Raw genomic sequence first — 25,671 nt, 5'->3', positions numbered from 1 at the left:
TTTTTTTTTTTTAATGAAAATGAATAAGTACTAATAATTTTGCCTACACTGTAGCAGGTGCGAAGATAGTTATACAAAAAGAAATCTGAGCGATGGATACTCGACATCACTGTAATTCCCTCGCATCCTTGGAAACAACACCATTTGTTAAACGAATAAATTAAAGAGTAAGTCCCGTGCTCAAACAACCCATTCATACTCGTTTTTCATCAGTAGCTCCAGTACCTACTTGAACAGTAGAGCTAACCATGAGCGCCATCGACCTATACCAGCAGTGTATACGCATTTTCAAGTTCAATTCCATTGCTGTTGGTGTATCGCTGTGGAACGCTGACCAATTCTTGACCATCGGCTCATACTCGATCATGACGCAGATGGTCATCTACTTTTGGTGCAATTTTTGGACCGTTCACAAGTACCGCCACGATATGCTCCATGTCATGGAGGTGTTGAACAGTGCGGGCATAGCGTTTCAACTATCGGTGAAGTTTTTCATCGCCATGTATAACAAACCGATAATCCGCGGTTTGCTGCAGACCGTTGAGGATAAGCTGTATGCACGCTATCCTGATCGATCGAGCCGTGAGGGGGAAATTGTGTATAAATTTGCTAAAAAGTGTAACATTCTAATTAAGATACTTGCTCCGCTATACTGCTCATCTCTGTTCGTGTTTGCACTATACCCATTATATATCTATTATTCGGAAGGAAGACTCATTCCATTGTTCATGTATGAAGTATCGTACGTCGATTGGCACACCGTCTGGGGCTACTTACTAACAAATTTCGTGCAAATTTTTATATACGTCATGGGACTCAATGGCCTGATTATGGCTGATGGACTTGTTGTACTACTGGCTCTACATGGAATAGTGTACATGGAAGTATTCATGATACATCTGGATGAACTAGCAAAATTATTGCAATCGGAGAATGTGATCGAAAATAAAGAGAAGATCACAAAGATGTGGCGCGAGTGCCTTTCGGAACATCAGACTTTATTAGAGTACCTGTTACGCCTGTTCATCGTTAACCCAGTAAGTTAATATATTTCAAGTTTCAGATATTTCGATGATATTGAAAACATAAACGGTGGAATGTGTTTGGTTCTCGTTTTCACTGGCGTCTTCGCAATATGCGATAATCTGGTTCTATGTGCTGTGGTTTGTTGGAATTGCACCATAAACAAAATCTTTATAATGGCCATCACTTTTTTCTTTAGACTGACTGGTATGCATCTTATTCATTTCTGCTGATTTGTTTCATCCAAATGACGATCTATTTTTCGATTGGAAACGCTGTCGAACTGAAGGTAATTGTAATTTATTTGTAACCAGTACCCATTAAAACCTTCTTCCTTTATAGAGTAACGCATTGGATATAAGCGTTGCAAATTTCCCGTGGTATATGTTCAGTAGAGATCTTCAGAAAGAGTATCTATTTTTGATCTGTAGACTGCAGCACCCGATAATTTTGACTGTGTATGGGTTTGCCGATCTCAGTCTGGAAACATATATGTCGGTTAGTATCAATTTAAATTATCATTCTTATCATGCCTTTAGAAAGTACGATTGCAAAACTGTGTCATTCGCATTATTGTATCCAATATCAATCGGAACTGATTTGAAAGACACGTTACAGGTCATGAGTCTTTTTTACTTGGTATATTAGACCGGCCCACATTTGTATGATACGAAAAAAAATCAAAATTTACGGGACACCTTCTAGAATCGTGCCTTTGGATGAGAAGAACAATCTCTGAAAGATTCAGGTCAATTGGTTAAAAACGGAGCTGGCGCAATTGTGACAATTAAATGACTTGAAGGTTTGTGTGGGATGTTCAGTTCAAATATATGGGAAATTGGATGAGCTCCAGTCTGCCATACAGCATGCCGGTTTAACGAGTTCGATTTGGCTCAGAATTGAAAGAATTGTAGTTGATACTCAATGAACAACTTTGTAGAAGACCATATCATGATAAAATTTAATTTAATTGCGGTTTCAGGCAACGAAAGCAGGATGAGGACATCTTCCCCCCGTTAACAGTAACTCTTGGTTGTTACATGCAGCACATGTTTGCTGTTCGAAATTTGCACACTATATCATATAGGCGGCTATGAACATCCCATACACACCCTCAACTCATTTGCGCCAGCTCAGTTTTTAACCGATTGAGCTGAATCTTTCAGAGATTGTTCTTCTCATCCAAAGGCACGCATGAAATTTTTCGACATGTTTGTATTTAGGCCAGTCTATTGATATATGGATCATTTGTGTTTTGACTCTTTGATAAAAGATTTATGATACTATCGATAGTACCTAGATTTATATTGGATATGCGAAAGCTATACTTTCAACAGATAAATTTGACGTAATTAATTCAATAGGAAGTTGAGGGATCAAGTTTTAAAAATGAAGCTTATTTGACCGTACTTTGTAATGCAGTACGGTTAGGAAAAAAAAACTAATCATTTCTTTTAATTACAGATTTTGAAGGCATTGTATCAATTTGCGATGATGATCTTAAACTTTTTGGCGTGAATTACGATAAACTGTAAACTACGGGGCATAATTGGAAACACACTCACAATCCCAAGTGTCACATATGTTATACATAACTTTTTATGGCTGCTAAATTACCAAAATTAGTTGTATAATAGACGCATATACTCTACAGAACATGTGTCTTACAATCTTACAATCTTACAATCGATCGCAAAATAGTAGTTTACGCAACAAGGTGCAGAATGGCGATTTTTACAGCACGAGTTGTACATTTATCCAACGAGGCTTGCCGAGTTGGATAATTACGACGAGTGCTGTAAAAATCGAGTTCTGCACTGAGTTGCGTACAACGTTTTTTGCAAGGTAATAAATTACCGCTTGAACAAAAATGTTCATGAAACTGTATACTGATGCTCATAGCCATGTTTAAGAAAATCTGATCATAGCAGGTTATACTGTGCAGTTGTCACAATTTTTCAAAACTGCATCCAGAAAGCATCAAGAAGTTGATCAAAACTGAAAACAGTGCTGTAATGGTTCATTACGCAACGCAAATCAGTGCTGTAATGAATCATTACAGCACTGTTAATTTGGTGTGGGAAAGTAGGCCTTTTCCTGTCAGATTTGCGTGAGGTAAAACAACCTATTACGATGAGAAATTGCGAAAACTTCTATACCAACTGACACTGTCTACTACTGATCATTCTAATGAAACTGGATAGATGAAAACCAGAACTTGAGAACAAAACCCTAAATAGTAAGCAACTGCAATAACCATCCGTGCTGATTGTAGCCAAATGGATTATTTACGCACGAATCGCGTAAACGCAACTATTTTCAATTCAAAATCAAATTTTGCTCACGTATGAGCTTTTATCTGAAAATGTTTTTCATTTTTTTTGCAATACTCTTCACCTAACTAACTAAAAAAAACTAATAATCTTCTTTAAAAAATAAAACTCGAAAATAGTGTGTTGGATGTAAATGAAGATGTTTGAGGATATTTGAAGAACTTTAAGAAAAAATACACTGAGAGTAATATTCATCGCTGATCTATATTATATCACATATTTCAATATTCCGAAAACCTTACGCTTCGTTTTTTCATTATTTTTTTGTAGAAAGCTGACTTCCAGTAACCCAAGATGGTCAAACCGACGCTGATTTTTCATTTGGGCCTAACTGACATTTTCGAGTTCTCTTCATCGATCCTCTCTTTGTGTTATCACAGAATGTGTATTGAGTTTTCCAAAGATTTTTTGGTTGAAATGCGAAAAAGACGACTACATATTGCTTTAGAAACAAAAAGAATAATGATTTTGTTTGTTTTGATCAAGTTATTAGGGACAGAGAGAGTCGACGAAGAGAAATCGATCAAGTCAGTTAGGCCCTTATGGAAAATCATTGTCGAAATACTTCTAGCTATTTTTTCTCGAATTTTTATTTTTCATCGATTTTTTAAAAGGGAAAAAGAAATATTTTTTTTAGGATTTTCATAATTAAAAATAAAAGGTTCTGGTTTTGGTTTTGTTTTGCCTTTCTCGGACACCAAATTGTATACGCAGATAAATAAATTGTAAACACAATTAAATTCTAGTTCAAATCAACCGATTTTTCAGTTTGCTAGAGCGACAAACTGATTTCTAGTTTAAACTGAACTGTTCTATTGTTTGATAATACAAATATTTTCATTTGTCGAAAATTTTGACAGTTTGTTAAAACAAACAGAGATATGGTATTTTCAACATGAAATAATGGATTGATTCAAACGACTGCACTTTTGCCACTAACAAACCCGGAATGTGATTGTGTTTGTGACGGCAGCAGCTGCGGCAGTTCGGAAATCTATTTTTAGAGCGTCGGTAAGCGGATGGGGAGGAGAACGACTAAAACAAGACAAAAAAAGGCGAAACCGATCAACTTTTTGTGGATGCTGTCGTGAGTACCTGCGCGTTATCCATCACGGCCAAAGCTGCACTTTGAAGTTGGCGTGATGGATTTGCTACAGCTTCTTCGTTGTGGCGATGTTGGGGTAAGCATTTTATAGGAGGCTCGAACAACGTTTTCAGTTCGGCTGGTGGCCTGTCTGGACAGCCAAAAATCCCGTCCGGCATTGAGAACTCTTCGACCTTGCCTTCGACGCCCATAACGCTCCGTGATCACCCGCAGCCCTCGGCAATCCCCGCTGAGCCCATTGGTCATCGTCCACCATACCACTCCGATGGCAATATCAAGCGCGAAGGTTGTGCCACGTACCGCTTCATCCCGTTCAAGCCCGTCGGTCCTCCAAACGCTCAGGACAACCGCAGGAAAACACTCCCCCCCCTCTCCTTTAAGTGCTCTACTGCCGGCCGGCCGCAACGTTCTACACCACACACCGATACTCCACACACACAGAAAGTCGAAAATAAAAAGTAAAAAGCCAAAAGTGTGTTTTACTTGGGTTCTTGACCAGCGGAACGTGCCGACCCTAAGAGTCTCGCTCGCTAGGCGTGATCCTTCCGACCCGCCAAGTAACAAATTTACAATAGAAGATTCTATATCTACAGACAAATTGTGATATAATTTGCTCAACAGCCTTCCAAATTCTCAAGCATGCTTTTAGACATCGCCATATATCTAACTAATTTGACTAATTTACTCTAATCAATTATTAAATCTCTTTGTGCATCATTTCCTCACTTCCCATTTCATCCCAGAAGCTTTTGTACCTACTTGCACAATACACGGAAACATGAGTGCCGTCCAGATATACCAGCAGAGTATACGCATACTCAAGTTCAACGCCATTGCAGTTGGCGTATCTCTGTGGAACCCTGACCAGTTTTTAATCTTTGGATCGTACTCGATCATGACGCAGATGGTCATCTACTTTTGGTGCAACTTTTGGACCGTTCACAAGTACCGCCACGATATAATCCATGTGATGGAGGTGTTGAACTGTGCTGGGATAGCGTTTCAGCTATCGGTGAAGTTTTTCATTGCCATGTATAACAAAACTAAAATCCGGGGTTTACTACAGACCATTGAGGACGAGCTTTATGCACGCTATCCGGATCGATCGAGTCAGGAGGGAGATATTGTGTACATATTTGCGAAAAAGTACAATATTTTGCTCAAGGTACTCGCTGTGCTGTATTGCTCAACTCTGTTGGTATTCGCACTGTACCCTTTGTACATCTATTACTCGGAACGGAAATTTATTCCGTTGTTCATGTTTGAAGTTTCTTACGTCGATTGGCACACCGTGTGGGGCTATTTATTGACCAATTTCGTGCAGGTACTTACATATGTAATGGGACTAAATGGGATGATTTTGGCGGATGGACTTTTGGTGTTACTCGTTGTGCATGGGTTGGTGTACATGGAAGTATTCATGATCCATTTGGGAGAACTAGGAAAACTGCTGGAGTCATATGAGGCGAGTGAAAATGAAGAGGAGATCTTTAGGCTCTGGAGAGAGTGCCTTTTGGAGCATCAGACTATTTTGGAGTACCTGATCGAGCTGTACATTGTTATCCGGAAAGTAACTTTTTTTGGTATTCCAGATACTTCAGTGATATTGAAAACATCAACGGTGGAATGAGTTTGATTCTTGTGTTCACTGGTGTATTCGCCATATGTGACAATCTGGTTTTATGTGCTCTGGTTTGTAACAATAGGAGGCAATCAGTGAAGTACTAGATTGAAAGTAGTGAGCTGGATTTTTGTATGGTGAGATGATCAATTCTCCATTTCTGCAATGAAATGGTGCAAACAGCGTGGGTTATATGATTTCTTGCCTAATTTGATGCTGTTTGAGCAAAAGTTTGGGTTACTGTGTTGTTGAAGTTGCAAGAAATAAATAATACAAGATCACAGTTACCTAAACTTTTGCTCAACCAGCATCAATTTAGGCAAGAAATCATATAACCCACGCTGTTTGCACCATTTCATTGCAGAAATGGAGAATTGATCATCTCACCATACAAAAATCCAGCTCACTACTTTCAATCTAGTACTTCACTGATTGCTTCCTATTGTTTTATGGTCAGAATATATTCATTTTTCGATGTTTATTTTTCAGACTGATTGGTATGCTTCCTATCTATTTCTTATGATATGCTTTGTCCAGATGACAATCTATTTCACAGTTGGAAATGCTGTGGAACTGAAGGTAATCATAATTCATGTATTACAAGTAGAGCAGTGATTTTAAATATTTCTTTCATTGCAGAGTGACGCGCTCGATATAAGCGTTGTCAATTTCCCGTGGCATCTGCTCGATGGTGACCTTCAAAAAGAGTACCTATTTTTAATTTGTAGAATGCGGCAACCTATTATTTTAACAGTGTATGGATTTTCCGATCTTAGTCTGGAAACCTATATGTCGGTTGGTATTATTTCATGATGAACATGATGAGAAAACTTCAATTTTATTTTATTTGCAGATTTTGAAAGCTCTATATCAATTTGCCATGATGATTCTGAACTTTTTGACGTAAAAATGTGCATTTTCTATGTTTGAAATAATTAAAGGAATACTAGATAACAAAGCAATTCATTAGTCCTGTTCAATAAAGTAGGTTGAACATTGTTGAAGTTACTGCATCCTGCTCCTACCTATTCGTCAACAATTGGATAGGAACAAGATGCAGCAACTTCGACCATGTTCAAGCTACTACATTTAACAGGACTATTGTTTAACTTTCCACGTTGGAGTAGGATCTTTTCGTGAGATAAATGGCCTTCACTTTCTTGAACTTATAGCAGTTCGTGCTTATCACATGATATACGAAATCAAACAGGCCAATTGTCACAAAAACCTTACATTGTTAATAACAGTGGATGAAAGTGCTCACAAAAATTGAGAATCAGGTTCTATCCCAGATTGAACATTATGCCAAAAAGAAGATACAAAAGAACTACACGTTTTTTTTAATAGCAATATTTTTTTTGTTCCAACGCAATAAAAAACATACAATCAAGCACTTAATTAAAAGGATATTGTCATCAAACGTAAGAAAACATTTTATTTGTTCATTTTATGCATCGTGTAATTAAACAAAGTTTGCTGCTTAATCATTCTTTTGCTGCATTTCTAGAATTCTGAAGCAAAATTGCCATTCAATCGCAACAAGCCATTAAGTTACATTCACCTTCATAACTAATGCAACCTTCGTTGTACGACGTTGGATTTGCTTATAAACTTGTAAAATCGCAGATTATTTGCTGCCTTATTGTACATTTCATGTGCCAAAACTGCAAAAAAAATAAATAGTTTGTTTTGTTTTCTACTATGTACAGAATTTACCAACATGGCAGCCGCAGTCTATTCTAGCAGTAAAATATCGACGACAAAAATATATCCTCTTTTCTGGTTTGGTTCTTTTGTTCGGGTTCGTTGTACTTTATGCTAAAGCTTGTTACTTGAGAAAAAGCAATTACTTATGTGAAGTTTGTGGGTTTAATAATTTACGATTGTACGATTCCGTTTGAACATGCACATGCGTTTAAAATTGCCTTTTGTATATCTGCATTTTTAATTCGTTTAGTTTGTAAATGCCTATTATTATAAGTTGGATAACTTAATGCTGCATGTGAACACTTAGTTTTGTGTCATTTTTTTTTCTTACTAATAAAGTGATGTTCTTGGTCGTTTAATGTGAGTCTTTGAAAAGAATAAAACTTTGTTAAATAATCAAAGAGCGAAAAAATACGTTCAATGATAAAAACTATTTAAGCACGTGCAATGCTTCCTATGTACTCTGCTATTCTCGAGACTTATACAATATTTAATACAAAAGAATGCGGTGCTTAGATGTGATCGCCTTCTGAAATGTTTGGGTAGTCAATCTCAATGTACAATTTGTTTCTCCAGAATCCAGATGAATTATTCAAGCGCTTGATGCATCCCCATTTGAACGGTTGAACGAATAAAATTCTTTTCCTTCGAAGCAAACAACCACCGCATCCACAGAAGAATCTGAGCAAAATGTGCAACAAATGACCACTCAAACAGCAAGCCTCTTTGCTGCCCTAAACGAGCATGAACCAAGACGAAAGAAATAAGTTTTCCGGCAGTTGTTCTTCTGGGATGGGATGGTGCCACCATAAACGCCCAAGGCTCATGTCATGATATTCGGTTCAAGAAAACATAAATTATTTAATAATCCTCTCAACATCTGCCACTCATCGAAGAAGTTCCTTGCAGCTTGTTTCTTGACCAGCACCACAGCATTGCAAACCTGGAGCGAGGATTTTGTACCAAATATACAAGCATCTAGTTATGGTGCTGCCGCAGTGTGTTTACGCCTTAGCAATTAATATTAAACAATTGTATTTCTCTCAACACTACACTCCTTTCTTGGGTTTCACAGTTCAACAGTGCCCTAAGCTAGTGCTCTTCAACTCTATTGCAATAGGTATCGTGTAAAACAATGAGTCATAATGGGGACGCATGACCCAGGTTCGGCAAATTTCTGTGTGCATTTTCTCTATCATTTGTGTTCATTTTTAGTTCCATGAGTTATCGTTCGTAAGGCATAAATAAGCTTTGGTTCTTTCATTCATATCGCATAAGCAAAATAGCTAGGTCATGTGATTAGGGTGACCAACTATAAATAGAACTCGAAACTCAATAATTGCACTAAGGCTAGCGTGTTCCTCAATATATAGTGCGGAACAACTATACCAGCAAGCTCTACTCCTTATGTTAGCCTAAACATAGTCATAGACTTCTTGCAGACCTAAAATAAGTATCAACAATTGTAATAGGCAATAGAATTCATGAGTCCACCGCAATTAATCCATGAGGTAAAGCCTGTTATTTTTGTCTTCTTGTTCATCCCAACCATGTTTGTATATGAACATTTTTTACTTAGGTTTGAGTATCTGTTGATGTGAAGCTTTTAAAATGCGCTACACGTTTACATATATTTCCAGCGACATGCCCCTCTTTTACAACGATTTTCTTTTGACTAGACTGCTTTTGATTAAATCCTACAGGTAAAATTTATCAAAATTTCGTTGTTCTATCATCATGGCTATTTTCCTACGCTCCTTCCTACTCGCATTTGTATAAAATCTGCAAAATGGTGCATGCAAAGTCTACTAAACGCATGAATGAAATAAGGTGATGAAAAAATCCAACTCAGCATTCCGAAATGAGAAGCGTTCACTAACGAACACACGCGGTCAGCAATGGAATGTGATGTTGCAGCAGCAGCAGCCAACTCGTATACGATCATGTACGCTTCTGGGCCCATTTCATATCGTCTGCCCGTGGTTTGTGGCCAGTGCAGACCTCGATGACGGCTTCCAAAGTGGACCAAAATCTGAAATAAAAGTGAAAACAAGTATTACTAATGAAGCGTCATAAACTGTTTCACGAGAGTAACCCACTTTATCTTCTCCAGTGGCCAATTGAGCCATCCCGTGGTGATGCAAAAATATGTTTCATGTGGTGCTACGTGATGGATACGATGATGTCGCCTCGGCAGAATGATGTGATGATTCTGCAGGAACAGCACCCACTTCGGGAGACCCCAGTAGGTGTGTGACCATTTGTGAATCTGAAACATCGAAAAAAGTTATCGGATTAAATGTAAGTAAATTTTGTGTCAAACAATGAACCAACTACTCCATCATCTCTATAGAGATGAGAGACACAGATTAGCAAGATCAACGCAACAAGTACTTTATGAAGAAAGGCCTGGCTGAGTGCGGTACAACAAAAAGTCATAAGACTACAGCGCAAAAACAGACTGTGAATCAGAACGATATGCGGAGATCTTTGAAGCCCGACAATACCATACTATAAAGGCTCTGCCAGTGGCCATCATGCGCAATTACCAAGATTTACATCAACGGAAAATGATGTTTCGTCATTCAACGTTTGACTTTCAATTTGATATAATGCCTCTAATCCTAAAAATCCTAAAAAATGCTAACTAATGTATATGTTTTCGGATACGCCAGAATTTGAATAAGATATGTTTTGTTTTCTTTTTATTTTCTACTAGGCATGTTTATACATGAACAACTTTCCTCGCACAATAGAATCCCGTTTTAGATCTGATAACGATAAAGATAAAGATAGAGAACAAGTATGCGTAACTCCTCGTAGTTCATGCCAAAAAGTTTAAGATCATCATCGCAAACTGATATAATGCTTTTAGAATCTGAAATAAACATGTATTTTTCATTCAGCTCAATTATTCAGTACTCAACGATACGAACCGACATATAGGTTTCCATATTGAGATCTGAAAAACCATACACAGTCAAAATGATCGGTTTCCTAAGACGGCATGTTAAAAGTAGGTATTCTTTTTGGTGATCAATTTTAAGCAAATGCCACGGAAAATTCACAACGCCAACATCCAATGCGTCACTCTGAAATGAAATATTTTATATATTTCGCACAAAAAGTCAGTGATTAATACCTTTAATTCAACAGCATTTCCAAGCGTGAAATAGATAGTCAATTGGACGAAACAAACCATCAAAAACAGATAAGAAGCGTACCAATCCGTCTGTAAAAACAACAATGACTATTGAACACTCTTGCTTATGCAGATATATAAATTCTCACAAACCAGAGCACAGAGAACAAGATTATCGCAAATTGCAAATACTCCCGTGAACACAAGGATTAAACTCATTCCACCGTTGACACTTTCAATATCGTCAAAGAATCTGTAACAGTTGAAATGTTAATTTAGTCCAACATATTCACCTATGTAAACAATATACTCTATAATCGTTTGATGCTCTGTAAGACACGCTCTCCATAACTTGCTTATCTCCACTTCATTCTCGACAGCATTCTCCGACTGCAGTACGGTTGCCAAGTCTTCCAAATGGATCATGAATACATCCATATACGCCAGTCCATGCGTAGCCAGCATAACCAAAAGTCCATCTGCCAAAATCATTCCGCAGATTCCCATCACATAAGTCACCACTTGAACAACATTTGTCAACAAGTAACCCCACGTGGTGTGCCAATCGATGTACGAAACTTCGAACATAAACAATGGAATAAGTTCTCCTTCCGTATAGTAGATGTACAACGGATATAGTGCGAACACCGGTAGAGTCGAACAATACAACAAAGTAAGAATTTTAAGAATAATGTTGTACTTTTCCGCAAACATAAGCACAACTTCTCCCTCACGACTCGATCGGTCGGAATAACGTGCATATAGGGAATCGCGCTACTTGGGCGGTGGCTTCTATATTCGTCTGTTTTCCACTATAACTCAGTCAATCTTGAACCAATTGACACAATTCTTAGAATGCGGTGAGATAGGTATAGTATCTACCCGTGTACAAAATTTCAAGCCAATCGGTTCAAAATTGACCGAGTTACAGTGGAAAACAGACGAAAATAACAGACGAAGAAAACCACCGCCCAAGTAGCGCGATACCCTAGCTCATCTTCAACGGTCTTCAACATTCCACGGATTCTGCCTTTGTTATGCACTGCAATGAAAAATTTCACCGATAGCTGAAACGCGATGCCCGCACAGTTCAGCACCTCCATGACGTGGATCATATCATGGCGGTATTTGTGAACTGTCCAAAAGTTGCACCAGAAGTATATGACCATCTGCGCCATGATCGCGTAGGATCCGAAAGTGAAAAGTTGGTCAGGGTTCCAAAGGGACACGCCGACAGGAATGGCGCTGATCTTGAGAATACCTATGCTTTGATGGTGTAACTCAATTGCTTTCATGTTTGCTCTGTTGGATGCAAAGTCACAAGTGGCAACTGATTTTATGTGGCAAAGAGATACCATACACAATATTGCAACATTTCAATTTTGTACAAGTAAATTGTTAGCAATCGCATGGGAACTTGTAGCAAGCTGCAGCAAGTTTACTTGGTCGTAAATTTCAAATCTTTTCACCTGTTACAGTGCAGTGCAGATGTAATTCGAATCCAATTTTTTCTTACACTTTTAAGCGTTGTGGATTAAAACCCTAAATTCAATGAAATGTCTATGACAATAAAAATAATTGATTGGACACAGGTTAATCAGTTTTTCAAATTGAAAAAAACTAACTTGAAATCACTTCAAATATCTAACACTATGACAATAAGCTTTTGGACGTTACTGTATCAAACAAATCGTTGAATGAATGGAAATTGATTTAATTGTTGTAACTGAACACTACCGGTACTCAATTAAAGCTTGCAATAATCATCGCTTCTCACAGTTACACCACCTGAGAATTTTCCAGGTGTAAATAAACAGTAATTTCATAACACCATTCAATCAGCGATGTTATCCAACCGGGTCACCGTAGAAAATACATGATTATGAAAGGTGATATATAACATTAATTGAAATGCAAATTCACACGATGAATCGAAGCCCCCAACAAACATAAGTAATATCCAAAACAGTTTTTGAGGGATGGTCTTGCAAATCGAACAGCTACCCGAAATCATTCGGAATGTCAGAACATCCAAGCGATCACTATTTTGAAATCCACCTACAAACAGCTATCCTAGATTATCTTCCGTCGCCGTGTAAAGTTATCAAACCAGCTTCATCGATGTCCGAGCGACAACTTTCAAGAGAGCTTGCAGGGAGCTTGCAAGGTGTTGAATAAGACTTCGAAGGATTGCTAAGTAGTCTCAGAGGGGTCCATTTCACATGGGTTCCCGGGAGTTTAAGGGGACTTTCAAGTAAATTTAGAGGATTTCAGAAAAGCTTAAGGAATGTTTATACTAGCTACAATTGAAGTTCCGATTACCAATACTAAAGGAATTTCTTGGTGATCCTCAAGCAAACATTTAACTTACCACTTGACAGCACAAAGTTGCATGAGACTTGAAGCACTTTGAGCCTAAGTGAGCATAAACCTTAACCACAATCCAGCTAGAGGTAACATGTTATGCATGTAGATACGATGAGTTATACTCAAGAAACTTTTTGGGGACCTTTAAATGGGGCCGGATCATATCGTCCGAGGCCACAGCGCCTTGGTTCTTTCGGTGCGTTTTTTTTTTTTGCGAAATAACTTCTAAATGCTTGGATGTGTCATAAAATCCTAAGAGCTCACATTGTATGAGTACGCGTCGGGAGTGGGATTTGATCCCAGGTCCTAAGCCTGATGGTCACGTGCTTTAACCTGCACATCATTTCCTCCTTACATTCACGGTACGCGGTAGCAGTTGGAGTGCCATTTAAATAGGTAATGTTATTCAAACGATTTAATTGTATCTGTGTTAATGAGGTTTTTAGCCCTTCTCTTCCTTTTCCCTTCCTTTTTCCTTCCGAAAAAAAGAACTCACGTTGTGTGAATATGTCTGGAGCGGAATTCGATCCCAGGTCCTCGTTGTGATAATCACATGCTTTATCCATCACACCAGGTCCACGCCTCTACCTTAATTAAGGTGTTAACGCTGATTTCACTATTTTGTGTTGATCTTCGGCTAATTCAATTTGTTAAGAACAGTTCCAAGTGTACCGATAGAGCGTTTTCAATGCGAAATAAGGGAGCGGCCAAGAAAATTATTTCGGAAATTCTTCCAGAGCTTCTCCAGGAATCCCTGGAGAAAATGCTAGAAGGTTTCTTTTTGGTACTTCTACTGCGGTTTCTTATTATTATTATTATCTTTATTATCGAGACTTTCAGCCGATGGCTGGTTCATCTCCGAGACTGCGGTTCCTTTAGAAAAATCTCCAGGGATTACTTCAGAGATTCCTCCAGGGATAGATATTCCATCACGGATTTTACAGAGTATGTATTTCATGAAATTGAACAAAATATTCCGGAGATATTTTTCAAAGATTGCTAAAAGAAATTTCTGGAGATATCTCTTGAAATTCCAAGATTTTATTTAATTTCCAGAAGAGATTACTGAACTTAATTTTATAGAGCAATTTCTGAAGTAATCTTTTTTTTTTCTTTTTTATTTAGGGGTTTTCTGCCGTAGGCAGGTTCATCCCGAAGTCTGAAGTAATCTTTGGAAGAGTTACACGAACCTCTGAGGTGCACCTGGAGAAACTTCTTGAGATAGCTCTAGAGGAATTCCTAGAAAAATTTTATGAAAATTTTTTGGAGCAATCCAAGGAAAAAGTCCTGGAGGACTATCTTCAAAAAATCCCTGAAGAGATTTTTGAATGACACTCTTTAGGAATTTCTGAAGTAAACCTCAGAAAATTTTCTGGAGAAATCCTTGAAATAAATAATTTGGGTGCCCTATATCTTCTCAAATAGATATTAAACTAACATTCCTACTCTTGCCTAGCTAACAGGTAGAAAAGGCGTTAATCCCAAACGTTATTTTAACGACACTACGTGTTAGATTTTTCATAACATATGAAGCTGAGCATTATATAGCCACCCACGATGTGAACAATCGCCTTCGCTATGCTATGTTGGATGAAATCCCTGAAGGAATCGCTAAAGGAAATCCCTTACAATATGATAAGGAATTTCTGTAGGAATTGAATTTGAACTTGAAACAGGAGAAACGCCGGGAGGAATATCTGGATGAATTTCTGGAGAAATTTCTAAAGAAATTCCTGTAAAAATATCAAAAAAAATGCTGAACGAAATTCTAAAAGATTTTTTGTGGCATCTTTGGAAGAATTCTTGCTAAAATCATTAAATGCGTTCCTGCAATAATTCCAGAGTTCGTTGAGAAATGATAGGGAGAAGTTTCAGAAGGAATTCACTTTTCACACAACACTTTTCAAGTAGTCAAAGAAGTAATTCTTAGAGCTTTCAAAAAGACACATTTTCGTGCGCGGAGAATGTTGCTACGTCATTCCGTTCTTAAAATATTGATGGTTTTCTAGAAAAAAAATGGACATTTACTATTTTTTCTAAAGTTACAAAACTAATACCCCTTTTTTATATGTTTTATAACAATACTTCTTCTTTTGAATGCTGGTAAAAGATATTTTTTTTTATGTTTGCCCGAACCCGTAATAACACCTTTTCAATAAACTATGATTTTCTAAAGAAAAACGCCTGTAACATTTGACCAATTTTCTAATTATCTAACACTTATTTTTAAAGATCTATATTGTATTAGTTGAATTTATCATCAATAACAACTGTTGGGATGTTTATATCGCAAAATTAAAACCCGTAATATGTACATCATTCAGAATAGTTACAGTTATAAAATGAATCAATCACATCACAACTTCATGATACAAATAACAAAGTTATATGAGAAATTTCATCGCTTAACACCCCATCAGTTTTTGAAACTAGACTTTTTCACAAAATTTGTCGATGTTCAAAAACCACCTTAACACCATCAAACATTTTACCCTACTTTCGTATGAAACGAGTTGTAGAACACCATAGATTTCTCACATATTTTTCCTTATAATATTTTTGACCTTACAAATGAATGTTTCAATGCTAGCGAAATTGAGAAAAAGCAATGCCGTTCTGTTTTTGATGTCTAGTGTCCAGTTGAAGTCGTATTTTGATGAGTGGTTATCCTTATAGTAAGCCTTTATTTCGAACACACATTTAAAACGAATTTGAAATTAGTAAATCCACAGATAACAGATGTTTATGCTAGTACAAATTTTTCGCAAAATCCTGTGTAAATGTTCAAAACGATATACGTTGGCTCACTACCGCCATCTACTCAACTGATTGCGGCATTACATCTAACTTGAATGCAAGAATAGTTCAAAGTTCCACTTTCATTCAAGATCGAATACAATCTTGAATGTAAAATTGCGTAGTGCATGCAATCTTGAAAGCGATCACTGACTATCGATCACTGCGCCATCTCTAAATGATTGCCACATGAGTTTCAGCTGCTCGTTACATTCAAAATGGCTGTTGAGCATTTTTACACACATTGCCAATATGAGCATAAACGTCTGTTATCTGTGGTAAATCTATTTTTATACGGTTTGGCGATTTTTCAAAGTAGAATGTGAACATGAGTCCCTTAATACCCCATGAGTTCTTAGCACCCCATTTTACGGTATATATTTTATACCTCAACGGTGGCTAAACGTAATCTTTGGATTTTACCTTTCTACTAACAACATCCATATTTCCGCGATATCTAAGCATGAGAGAATATATAGGTCTTAACACCCTAAACCCTAAAGCATTTTGTACTAATAGGGAACAAGGCTATTCTGGATTAGAGCAAAACATTGCTGAAAACTCAACAATTAGTTTTGCAGCAATATTCATTAAAATGCAACATTTTTCTCATAAATACACGACCTATATTAAAAATTCAGCCTAATCGGTTCAATTAAGCATTATATAGTCAAAAGCAACATTTTTTTTGTCTGTATTACCGAGATTTTTAACCCTAGGCTAGTTCATCTCGGGATCCACGCTTTACTTCCCTTCCGAAGGAAGAACCCACATTTTGTGAGTATGTCGGGAGTGGGATTCGATCCCAGGTCCTCGGCGTGATAGTCTTGTGCTCTAACCACCACACCAGGTCCGCTCCTCTAGCAACATTTTGAATAAAAATTGACTACTGGTCTTCTTGCTTTGTCCGATACTGTTCAGCTATAAAGAACCCCCAACTTTGAAGCTGTCTAAAACATGAATTAGAAAACACCGTTGCTAACGGTCTGTTGATTGAAATACATACGTTCATTGCTACCCCCGAACCGCCAATACTAAATCATACCATTATTAAAAATTCACCTCACCTGATTTGTCATGGCGATGAAGATAGAACACAGAAACAGATAGGCACTGAGTGCGTACTCCTGCTGAATTTCCGAGTTGCTTCGGGTGAAGAAATTCCACGCCAGCTTAGCGAGAATCGGCACCGCCACCATGAAGTTATCCCCATTAGTTTCGATGAAATCGTGCCGCGTGATTGAGGTCGGATCGATATGATGCTCTCGGAATGGTCGCAAAAAATTCTGCAAAATGGAATTTCAATAATCGGTAAATTCTCACTCACGCTGAGTATGAGGCTTTACGCCCAACGATCACAGGATGGTACTTACTTTTCCCAATATTGGCAGTTCCACCGAACCCCACGTGTCGGCACCCCAGTGAACCAGACCGGAGCCGAAATCCGCAGTCAAAATTCCAAACAGTGCCGCCACCACTACTTTGCTTATCCGCTCCAGCCGGAAGTGTTTGAGAATGAGAAACAGGTTGATGACTATGAGCGTGATGCAGATGTAGATGCAGATAATTTCCTGAGTACGTTTACCTGTAAATTGAAGAAAAATTATTGTATTATTCGAACATCTACTATTCATTTGTGCTAACTTAGACACCAGCTAGCAAATCAGTCCAATAAATCATGATGTGTGTAACATAATATTTGCATTAGCAATGCAAATTGTTTGACTAAACCAAATTCAATTAGAAAATTTTGTAATTTTAAGAGTTTTTTTGAAATAAACTTCTTAAATTTTAGATGTGCTATTTAATTCTCAATATAAATAAATCAAACCAAATATTGTGCTTTAACTCCATGAATCTAAATCAGCAAACTTGAAAAATAGCAGTTTAAAAATAGATCTCTGCTTGTTTATTTTGGTCCTCCTAAGAATTTCATTAGGCAACAACCATTCGTGGTCAGCTCTGGTCAGATAATTATAGCAAAGTAATGGCGCCCTTTTCGTCACCAGCACAGCATGCCAAACATCGATAACAAAATGTACATTTGCATAATCCCAGCAATAGTACGACACGAGCCATCCATTAGGTATGCCGCCGTGCGTCTAGTGGCGTCGTCGTCGGCTTTGTCGCCACTGTGTCGAAACAACCTGTGGCGTGATTGAACCCTATAGTTTAGTGTAAGCCGCGTATTTCCTGCGATTGTTTTTAATAGTTTTGAGAAAGAAATAGGTGATCCTGGTACAAAGTGAAGCTTTATTGATTGAAGCATCCCATGCACAATATATTTCTATTAACGCTTCAAGCAAATTTGAATATCCAAGATTAGGTAAAATAGATCAAAGGTTTTCTCTTTAATTCCAGAGCTATAACGAATCATTGCGGCAAACTCTTCAATTCCTACGTTCGATAAACGCCGTCTTTCTTCTATGATATCAACTAGTGGAAGCGACTAATATGTATCGTGTGAACATGGTGTGCATGTGAGGCTCTCTAATTATGAGATTAGTACGTTATGAGTGAGCGAATAACAATCAAGAGTATCATCAATCTGCTGTTAATCATTCCTACTGCGGAACAATGAACAATTTAGGAAACCAAGGAAGACAGTCACTGGAGTTAATCCTTTGGCTCGGTTTTGTATTTAATGGTTATTCACGAAGGGCGTTTTGCACTCGTGTAATCGAGCGAATGTTACGAAAACACTACAAAGGGAACTCATAGAAATTATCAACCTGAACCATGTAAAAATCTCGAATATGAAGAAAATTATTTAAAATCGTGCTCGTGCTGCAAAAGCTCACACAAAGGCACTGTCCAAAAACTACGTTGACTCTTTTTTTGTATCTCAGAACCATCTTTAGAGTTTTATTGATACTAAATTTTCTAAATTCACTAAAATTAAAATCAGCTTACCGATTTCAAAAATGCTGTAAACTAGTGGTATTGTTCAATAACTATTTCGATGTTTACTTGTAAATTAACACTTCTACTGAACTTGCGTTGACAATTGTTATAAATAGCTCAGCGCACACGTTACTTCAACCCAGTCTTGCGAATAATCGCGACCATCACGAGACAATCACTTGAACCGCTTTCTAGAGTCACCCTTCCCAAGGTGATACGAACCAGCTAGCATGTCACGCCTGGAATGACAAACATGTTGTAGGTTCCTCCCTTCGCAGCTTTGCTGCGATTGGTGATTTGTTGTTGCATGAAGAAGAAGAAGAAGAACGATGGTGTTTTGAAAAAATCCTATCCCTACAACACAGGGGAAGTTTTTAAAATGCCTCTATAAAATCTAAAACAAAATCTAATTAAAAACGGTTTGATGTACGGTGTTAGACTTTGAACGGACTACAAATTAAGTACCTTATCAAGAAAAAAAAATTAAATTCAAATTTATACGTTCAATATGTAGTCCGTCCAAAGTCTAACACCGTACAACAAACCGTTTTTAATTAGATTTTGTTTTAGATTTTATAGAGGCATTTTAAAATCTTCCCCTGTGTTGTAGGGATAGGATTTTTTCAAAACACCATCATTCTTCTTCTTCTTCTTCATGCAACATCAAATCACCAATAGCAGTTGCTGAGTATGCTTCAGGCGGGTTGCGAGAGAATCAATCTCCCTGAGCAACGATGCATAACGGGCGAAGTGAGAGCGTTTGCCGTAGCCAGGGCGAACTGCGTGGTGCGCTCAATGTGTGCGTTTAAATTGAGCTATGCAAAACGAATAGGATTTATGACGTAGTACCGTGCTTGTGATAATACACATGCATAGTTTTACATGCTGTTGCGGGTGCATCTGCTTGAGGCGACGGAGAGAGTCATGACACTCACATGAGCCGTATCCAAGTTAGGATGATTGTAGCAAAACAAGGGTGACCGGGTGACTATGATGGGATTCTGTCTTTTCTGGTGTTAGCGACTGTATAGAGAGCGAATCAGAAACCGCAGAGACAGGGTGATACAAGTTTGGTGTTTATCAGCTTTTTTGTGACTTGTACGCTGATGCTTCGCGACACTGCTTCAACCTCGTTCAAGATGTTTGTACAAGATAGGGTTTCGAACTACTTCGGCACCCGCGTCAATTCCCGGCACCTCACAGCAAAACAAATCAAAATATCACTTGCCGCATATTTTCCAAACACCCTTCCGTAGGTAATCGTCTCCCGCAACCTTTTCGCAACGGAATCCACAGTCAATGAGCTACACTTTCACTCTGAAGCCGCACAAGTGCTCAAAACAAATATTACTCGCAGACGGATGCACTTCGGCAGCACAAAGATGGGTGCCCAAGTGATTTTCCATTTGATTTTGCTGGAAGTTCGGCACTGATGCCGAGAATTGGTGCTGGACTAGGTGCAGTAAACTCGTTCAAAATCAACTTTCCGGCAGAAAATCTTCACAACAATCACTGTTAACAACAAGTTCAATCAATAAGGTATCTGATTCAGACGGAAGAAGTGGTTGAAAACAGTCGTTTCGTTGTGAATTTAGGTTCTAAATAATTTTGCTTACATGTTGTGCCGGGAATAGGGCAAAAAACCCTATTAACATTAACTTTGTTAGCTGTTCATTGGGTACATCGAAAGCAGTATCAAAACATCCACAGAATATGATAATGAAATTGCTGACTTTTTCATTAGGGAGTTGAAGTAGCGAAAGCTTAAGATCTTTCTAATTTCTTTGAGATGTCTTGATGTGGATAGTGTGGGTCCTGTAAACGTTTCGTAATTTAATCGCTTACAATTTGTTTTTTGGTACAACCGGGGAAGGGATCATCATATTTTTATTTCGTTTCAGAGAGCGAGCAATGTCGCTTAAACTTAGGCTTTCGAGCCAGGACATAAGGGGAAAATCCTATACCCCATCCCAGGAAGAGGAGCCTAGAAGGAGTGACACTAACTTTCTTTGCAACGTCACTCCCAACGTTTTTGCTTATATTTTATATATCATACTATACGGAGCGGTTGGTACGAGATGTCCCCGTTCTATAACTTAATAGTCAATGACGCTGCACAGTAGGCCTGGCCGCTTCAATATTTGTAATGAATCTTTGATTCACTGCAAGCATTGATAATGACAAGAAATAAGATAGAAGTAGTCGATTCTATAATTTTCCAAGTGATGCTGTGTATGTGACGAATTTCGCCCAAATCGTATTCGGAGTTGGCAGCACCCTCTCAGATTACAATGAAACTTTCTGGGTATGTACACCAAGACTAGATAAGCCACTTTGCATACTTAGTTTCTTCAAAATTTATCTGGACTGACTTTTGAAAAGGGCTAAACTTTTGTTATGGATTTTTTAAAAATGTTTTTAATCAAAAAATGACTACTCCTACAAAAAAGTGTTGTATGGGTGATTATCACAAAATAAGTCAAATTTTAAGAAAAAAATACTGAAAAAAGTCCAAAATGAGCCCTACACTGAAAAAAATCATTTCTAAAAATTCAAAGTTGATTTAAAAAAAACACCATTTTTGATTTTGATGAAATTTTGTCTCAAGACAGGTTATGTTCCCTACCAACCGTCCATACATCACAAGATGGGCACTTTTAAGGAAAAAAAGTTTTTCTAACAAAAACTTTTTCATGTCCAAATTATTATTTTTTCAGTGTCTTTTTTTTAAAAACAAACTAAACCAGTGAAGGTTATCTAGTAAGGGGCCCATATAGCCGAGGCGGTAAACGCACGGGTATTCAGCATGACCATGCTGAGGGTGACGGGTTCGATTCCCGGTCGGTCCAGGATCTTTTCGTAAAGGAAATTTCCTTGACTTCCTTGGGCATAGAGTATCTTCGTGCCTGCCACACGATATACGCATGCAAAATGGTCATTGGCAGAGGAAGCTCTCAGTTAATAACTGTGGAAGTGCTCATAGAACACTAAGCTGAGAAGCAGGCTTTGTCCCAATGAGGACGTTACGCCAAGAAGAGAGAGAGAGAGAGTTATCTAGTAATCTCAAAATGCAATGAAACTTATTGTGTCATATGCGACAATGCAATGCACCCATATTCACGGAGCAGCACTCTAGAAGTATGAAACAATATACAATTAGAACACGCATTTCATACGTGCCGCTGTAATTTCTATGCAAACGTTTCTACCCCATGTTCTTACCTAATATTAGGTAAGGCTATTTATTAGATTCGAACTACCTAATCGAAAAAAAAACAAATCAAGAGTTGTACCTAAAGCAAATATGAACAAAACAAGAAAATGAATCGGTATCATTCAACGTGTTACTTCTCTTTGGTTATTAAAGGCAGTTCTGAAAAGTAATGGATCAATCGTATAAATCAAAATTCAACAAATTCAAGTGCAGTGCAAAAATAAACAATCCAAAGTGCAACCGTCATAATCTACGGGGCATGTCATTAAGATTGATAGATAAAATTCATTCCATGGGATATACACATGAAATCGACGAATCGATGAGTATTTGTGAGTCATGTCGTGGATTGATAAGTCACAACAGAAGCCCGAATACGAAAAAACGCCGATCGGATGGAAACGACGAAACTATGCAACCATCATTTAGTGGGCAGCAACATCATGATGTTCCAGAACCAGAACCGTCAACGAGTGGTCAACAAATCGAACATGAGCTGGGTAAGTAAGCCTTCAACGTGTTAGCTTCTTTTATATAACTCATTTTGCAGCTCGTTGCAAAACTACATTTTTCAGTATTCTTCGTATTTATCCAACCCGGCAAGCCTCGTTGGATAAATGTACTACTTGTGCGAAAAAAAATCATTTTTGCAACTCGTTGCATAAATAACTATCATTAACTTTCCACTGCATTCATTATTATATTGTTAACCTTAACTTTTATCTTACAGATATGGTACCATCTATTCCATCATTGGAGTCAATTCCGTCAACAGATCAACTACAGGGTCCCCATAATATTGAGAAGTTTAATACCATTGCTGAAACATTGAGTTTATCGCCAATCTCATCTAGAAACATGAGAAGTATGGAATATCGCATAAACAAATCATTGCAGATTACGAAAGCAGTTCGAAAAAATATCTTCGGAATAGATTCAACGGATGTTGGCAAAGTGGAGGCGTATGACGAGATAATTATGCAGTTAAAGGATAAGTTCAATCACCCTACAACTGACAGAAGCGAACAGATTAAAATACTATCTGTACTTCCTAAGTCTTGGTCGGTAAATAAAATCACAAGAGAGTTTAACGCACCAATGTATATGGCGAGGCAGGTGAAGGATCTTGTTTATGAACAGGGTATTCTTTGTACCACCGAAAAAAGAAGGGGGCATGGTATTGATGACGATACAAAACAAATAGTAAGAGATTTTTTTGATGATAATGATATCAGCAGGCCAATACCAGGAACAAATGATTTTGTTTCTGAGGTTCGAAATGGAAAAAAACAACAAGTTCAAAAACGACTTTTGATGATGTCGCTCAAAGAGGCTTATATGATTTTTGTAGATATGTACAAAACTGTGAATATTGGTTTCACAGTATTTACACAGTTGCGACCAAAGCATTGTATTTTACTTGATTCTACTGGTATACATAATGTATGCATATGTACTATTCATGAAAATGTAAATTTAATGTTCTACAGTATAAGAATTGTGTCACAAGATGAAATAATACAAAAAATGCTTTGCGATATTTCCACCAGAACAGATAATTGCTTTTTCCGTGCTTGTGAAAAGTGTGCTTGTAATGAACACATTGAAGAGGAACTTACATTGATATTAGAATCAAATGACAAAGAAGAGATTATATTTCAGCAGTGGTTGAATACTGATCGCTGTAATTTAGAAACGATTATTAAACCCGTTGATGAATTTGTTCCGTATCTTGTTGATAAAATTGACAAACTTATAACACACGACTTTATTCATAAACAACAATCATCATTTCTCAGAAATAAAAAAGATACATTAAAGGATGATGAAATTCTTGCGATTTGTGATTTCTCTGAAAACTATTCATTCATAATTCAAAACGCTGCTCAAGGATATCATTGGAACAACTCGCAAGCAACAATACACCCATTTGAAATTTACTATATGAAAGATAATAAACTTGTAAATGTTAGCTTCATTGTCATATCGGAAGTAATGGCTCACAATACAGTTGCGGTCCAGTTGTTCATCTCAGAAATGATAGATTTTATGAAACAATTTACGAACTTTTCTAAAATTTATTTTATGTCTGATGGGGCAGCATCACAATACAAAAATAAGAAGAACTTTGCTAGTCTATGTAGATTCCAGTCAAAGCATGCATTAAGAGCAGAATGGCATTTTTTTGCAACGTCCCACGGTAAAGGTCCATGTGATGCTATTGGTGGCACTCTCAAGCGAATGGCAAAGAGAGCAAGTCTTGCTCGAGATTATGGAAATACCATAACAACTCCACGAGAGTTATATAACTGGGCAGTTGTACAGACAGATAAAAATATAACTAAATTAAATTTCTGTTACGTATCCACTGAACAGTACATTAAAATGTCAGAAGATCTCGAAGAAATATATAATAACGCCAAAACAACACCAGGCACTCAGAAATTCCATAGTTTTTTGCCTATTCCTGGCGACAAAGTAAAGGCAAACAGGTATTCTAATTCAGAAGATGAACCAAAAATATTTAGTATGATCGGAAAAAAATAGAAAAGAACATGTTTGAAATTGGCTCTAAGACACATATATATATATTTGAAAAATTCATAATTATAAATAATTGTATATTTAAAAGTGCACTTCAATACATATTGCGATCAAACATTACATTTCCTAAGAAAATACATTTGTAATATTTTGAAGTTTTTTATGTATAGGAAAACCCTTCCAAATGATTGAATAAATAACACAAAATCTCCTAGAAAATTGAGTTTCATTGGATTCTGGGATTTTTATGGCCATCCCTGGTTTTATTGTTGATAACAAAATACACTGAAAAAAAAAACAAACAAGAAAAAGTTTTTGTTAGAAAAACTTTTTTTCCTTAAAAGTGCCCATCTTGTGATGTATGGACGGTTGGTAGGGAACATAATTACCTGTTTTGAGACAAAATTTCATCAAAATCAAAAATGGTGTTTTTTTTAAATCAACTTTGAATTTTTATAAATGATTTTTTTCAGTGTAGGGCTCATTTTGGATTTTTTTCAGTATTTTTTCTTAAAATTTGACTTATTTTGTGATAATCACCCATACAACACTTTTTTGTAGGAGTAGTCATTTTTTGATTAAAAACATTTTTAAAAAATCCATAAAAAAAGTTTAGCCCTTTTCAAAAGTCAGTCGAGAAAAAAAAATTAGAAAAATGAGTATGCAAAGTGGCTTATCTGGGCAAGGTCTACACACCAAGAAAGTTTCGTTGTAATCTGAGAGGGTGCTGCCAACATTTGTTCGAGTTGGCGCGAAATCCGTCATGTGTAGACTAGAAGACTAGGGAGTTAAAGTGGCAAAAGCTTATTTGCAAAAGGCAATAAGCATAACCAAGGATGCGACCATTCATTTGCAAAGATTTACATTCATTTGCTATTATCTCAGTTCAGAAGCATGGTATCGGAAAACAATGTA

The 25,671-nt window shown here is 37.3% G+C and overlaps 4 protein-coding genes across 10 annotated transcripts in view; 3 read left to right on the top strand and 1 right to left on the bottom strand.

Annotated features, from left to right (window-relative positions):
• The first annotated feature begins 224 nt into the window (after positions 1 to 224).
• On the top strand, positions 225 to 3,164 carry LOC109418214 (uncharacterized). Its single transcript, XM_029871798.2, has 5 exons — positions 225 to 1,006; positions 1,064 to 1,163; positions 1,223 to 1,312; positions 1,366 to 1,521; positions 2,488 to 3,164. Exons 1-5 carry the CDS (start codon positions 249 to 251, stop codon positions 2,539 to 2,541), a joined length of 1,158 nt encoding a protein of 385 aa, XP_029727658.1. The 5' UTR covers positions 225 to 248; the 3' UTR covers positions 2,542 to 3,164.
• Positions 3,165 to 5,232: 2,068 nt separating this feature from the next.
• Positions 5,233 to 6,989, top strand: LOC109418136 (uncharacterized). The gene is made up of 5 exons (XM_029871799.2): positions 5,233 to 5,997; positions 6,054 to 6,153; positions 6,572 to 6,661; positions 6,722 to 6,877; positions 6,936 to 6,989. The coding sequence occupies exons 1-5, from the start codon at positions 5,240 to 5,242 to the stop codon at positions 6,987 to 6,989; spliced, it is 1,158 nt and encodes a 385-aa protein (XP_029727659.1). The 5' UTR covers positions 5,233 to 5,239.
• Positions 6,990 to 7,504: 515 nt separating this feature from the next.
• Positions 7,505 to 25,671, bottom strand: part of LOC109418121 (plasmanylethanolamine desaturase 1) — a 60,780-nt gene continuing 42,613 nt past the window's right edge. For 6 of the 7 annotated variants that reach the window (XM_029871324.2, XM_029871325.2, XM_062849750.1 and 3 more), the window contains exons 4-7: positions 17,468 to 17,679; positions 17,162 to 17,380; positions 9,889 to 10,058; positions 7,506 to 9,821 (exon numbers count right to left, since the gene is read on the bottom strand). In XM_029871324.2, coding sequence (XP_029727184.1) covers positions 9,731 to 9,821; positions 9,889 to 10,058; positions 17,162 to 17,380; positions 17,468 to 17,679 — 692 coding nt within the window. In that variant the 3' untranslated portion in view covers positions 7,506 to 9,730. Of the gene's footprint in view, positions 9,822 to 9,888; positions 10,059 to 10,725; positions 10,882 to 10,931; positions 11,022 to 11,084; positions 11,185 to 11,241; positions 11,691 to 17,161; positions 17,381 to 17,467; positions 17,680 to 25,671 lie in introns of those variants that run through there. The other variant, XM_062849751.1, reaches the window with a different exon arrangement.
• On the top strand, positions 22,145 to 24,990 carry LOC134288936 (uncharacterized). Its single transcript, XM_062854867.1, has 2 exons — positions 22,145 to 22,712; positions 22,943 to 24,990. Exons 1-2 carry the CDS (start codon positions 22,382 to 22,384, stop codon positions 24,757 to 24,759), a joined length of 2,148 nt encoding a protein of 715 aa, XP_062710851.1. The 5' UTR covers positions 22,145 to 22,381; the 3' UTR covers positions 24,760 to 24,990.

The sequence above is a fragment of the Aedes albopictus genome, chromosome 2 (genome assembly GCF_035046485.1).
Source record: "Aedes albopictus strain Foshan chromosome 2, AalbF5, whole genome shotgun sequence".
In the NCBI taxonomy this organism is placed as follows: Eukaryota; Metazoa; Arthropoda; class Insecta; order Diptera; family Culicidae; genus Aedes; species Aedes albopictus.
The sequence above is the reverse complement of the archived record's forward strand: the minus strand, read 5'-3'. Positions and strand labels throughout refer to the sequence as shown.

Coding starts and splice junctions, on each gene's coding strand:
- LOC109418214 (XM_029871798.2), top strand. CDS start 249: ATGAGCGCCATCGACCTATACCAGCAGTGTATACGCATTTTCAAGTTC. Junction 1,313..1,365: donor GAAACGCTGTCGAACTGAAG/GTAATTGTAATT, acceptor CTTCCTTTATAG/AGTAACGCATTGGATATAAG. Junction 1,522..2,487: donor GTCTGGAAACATATATGTCG/GTTAGTATCAAT, acceptor TTTTAATTACAG/ATTTTGAAGGCATTGTATCA.
- LOC109418136 (XM_029871799.2), top strand. CDS start 5,240: ATGAGTGCCGTCCAGATATACCAGCAGAGTATACGCATACTCAAGTTC. Junction 6,662..6,721: donor GAAATGCTGTGGAACTGAAG/GTAATCATAATT, acceptor CTTTCATTGCAG/AGTGACGCGCTCGATATAAG. Junction 6,878..6,935: donor GTCTGGAAACCTATATGTCG/GTTGGTATTATT, acceptor TTTTATTTGCAG/ATTTTGAAAGCTCTATATCA.
- LOC134288936 (XM_062854867.1), top strand. CDS start 22,382: ATGGATCAATCGTATAAATCAAAATTCAACAAATTCAAGTGCAGTGCA. Junction 22,713..22,942: donor ACAAATCGAACATGAGCTGG/GTAAGTAAGCCT, acceptor TTTATCTTACAG/ATATGGTACCATCTATTCCA.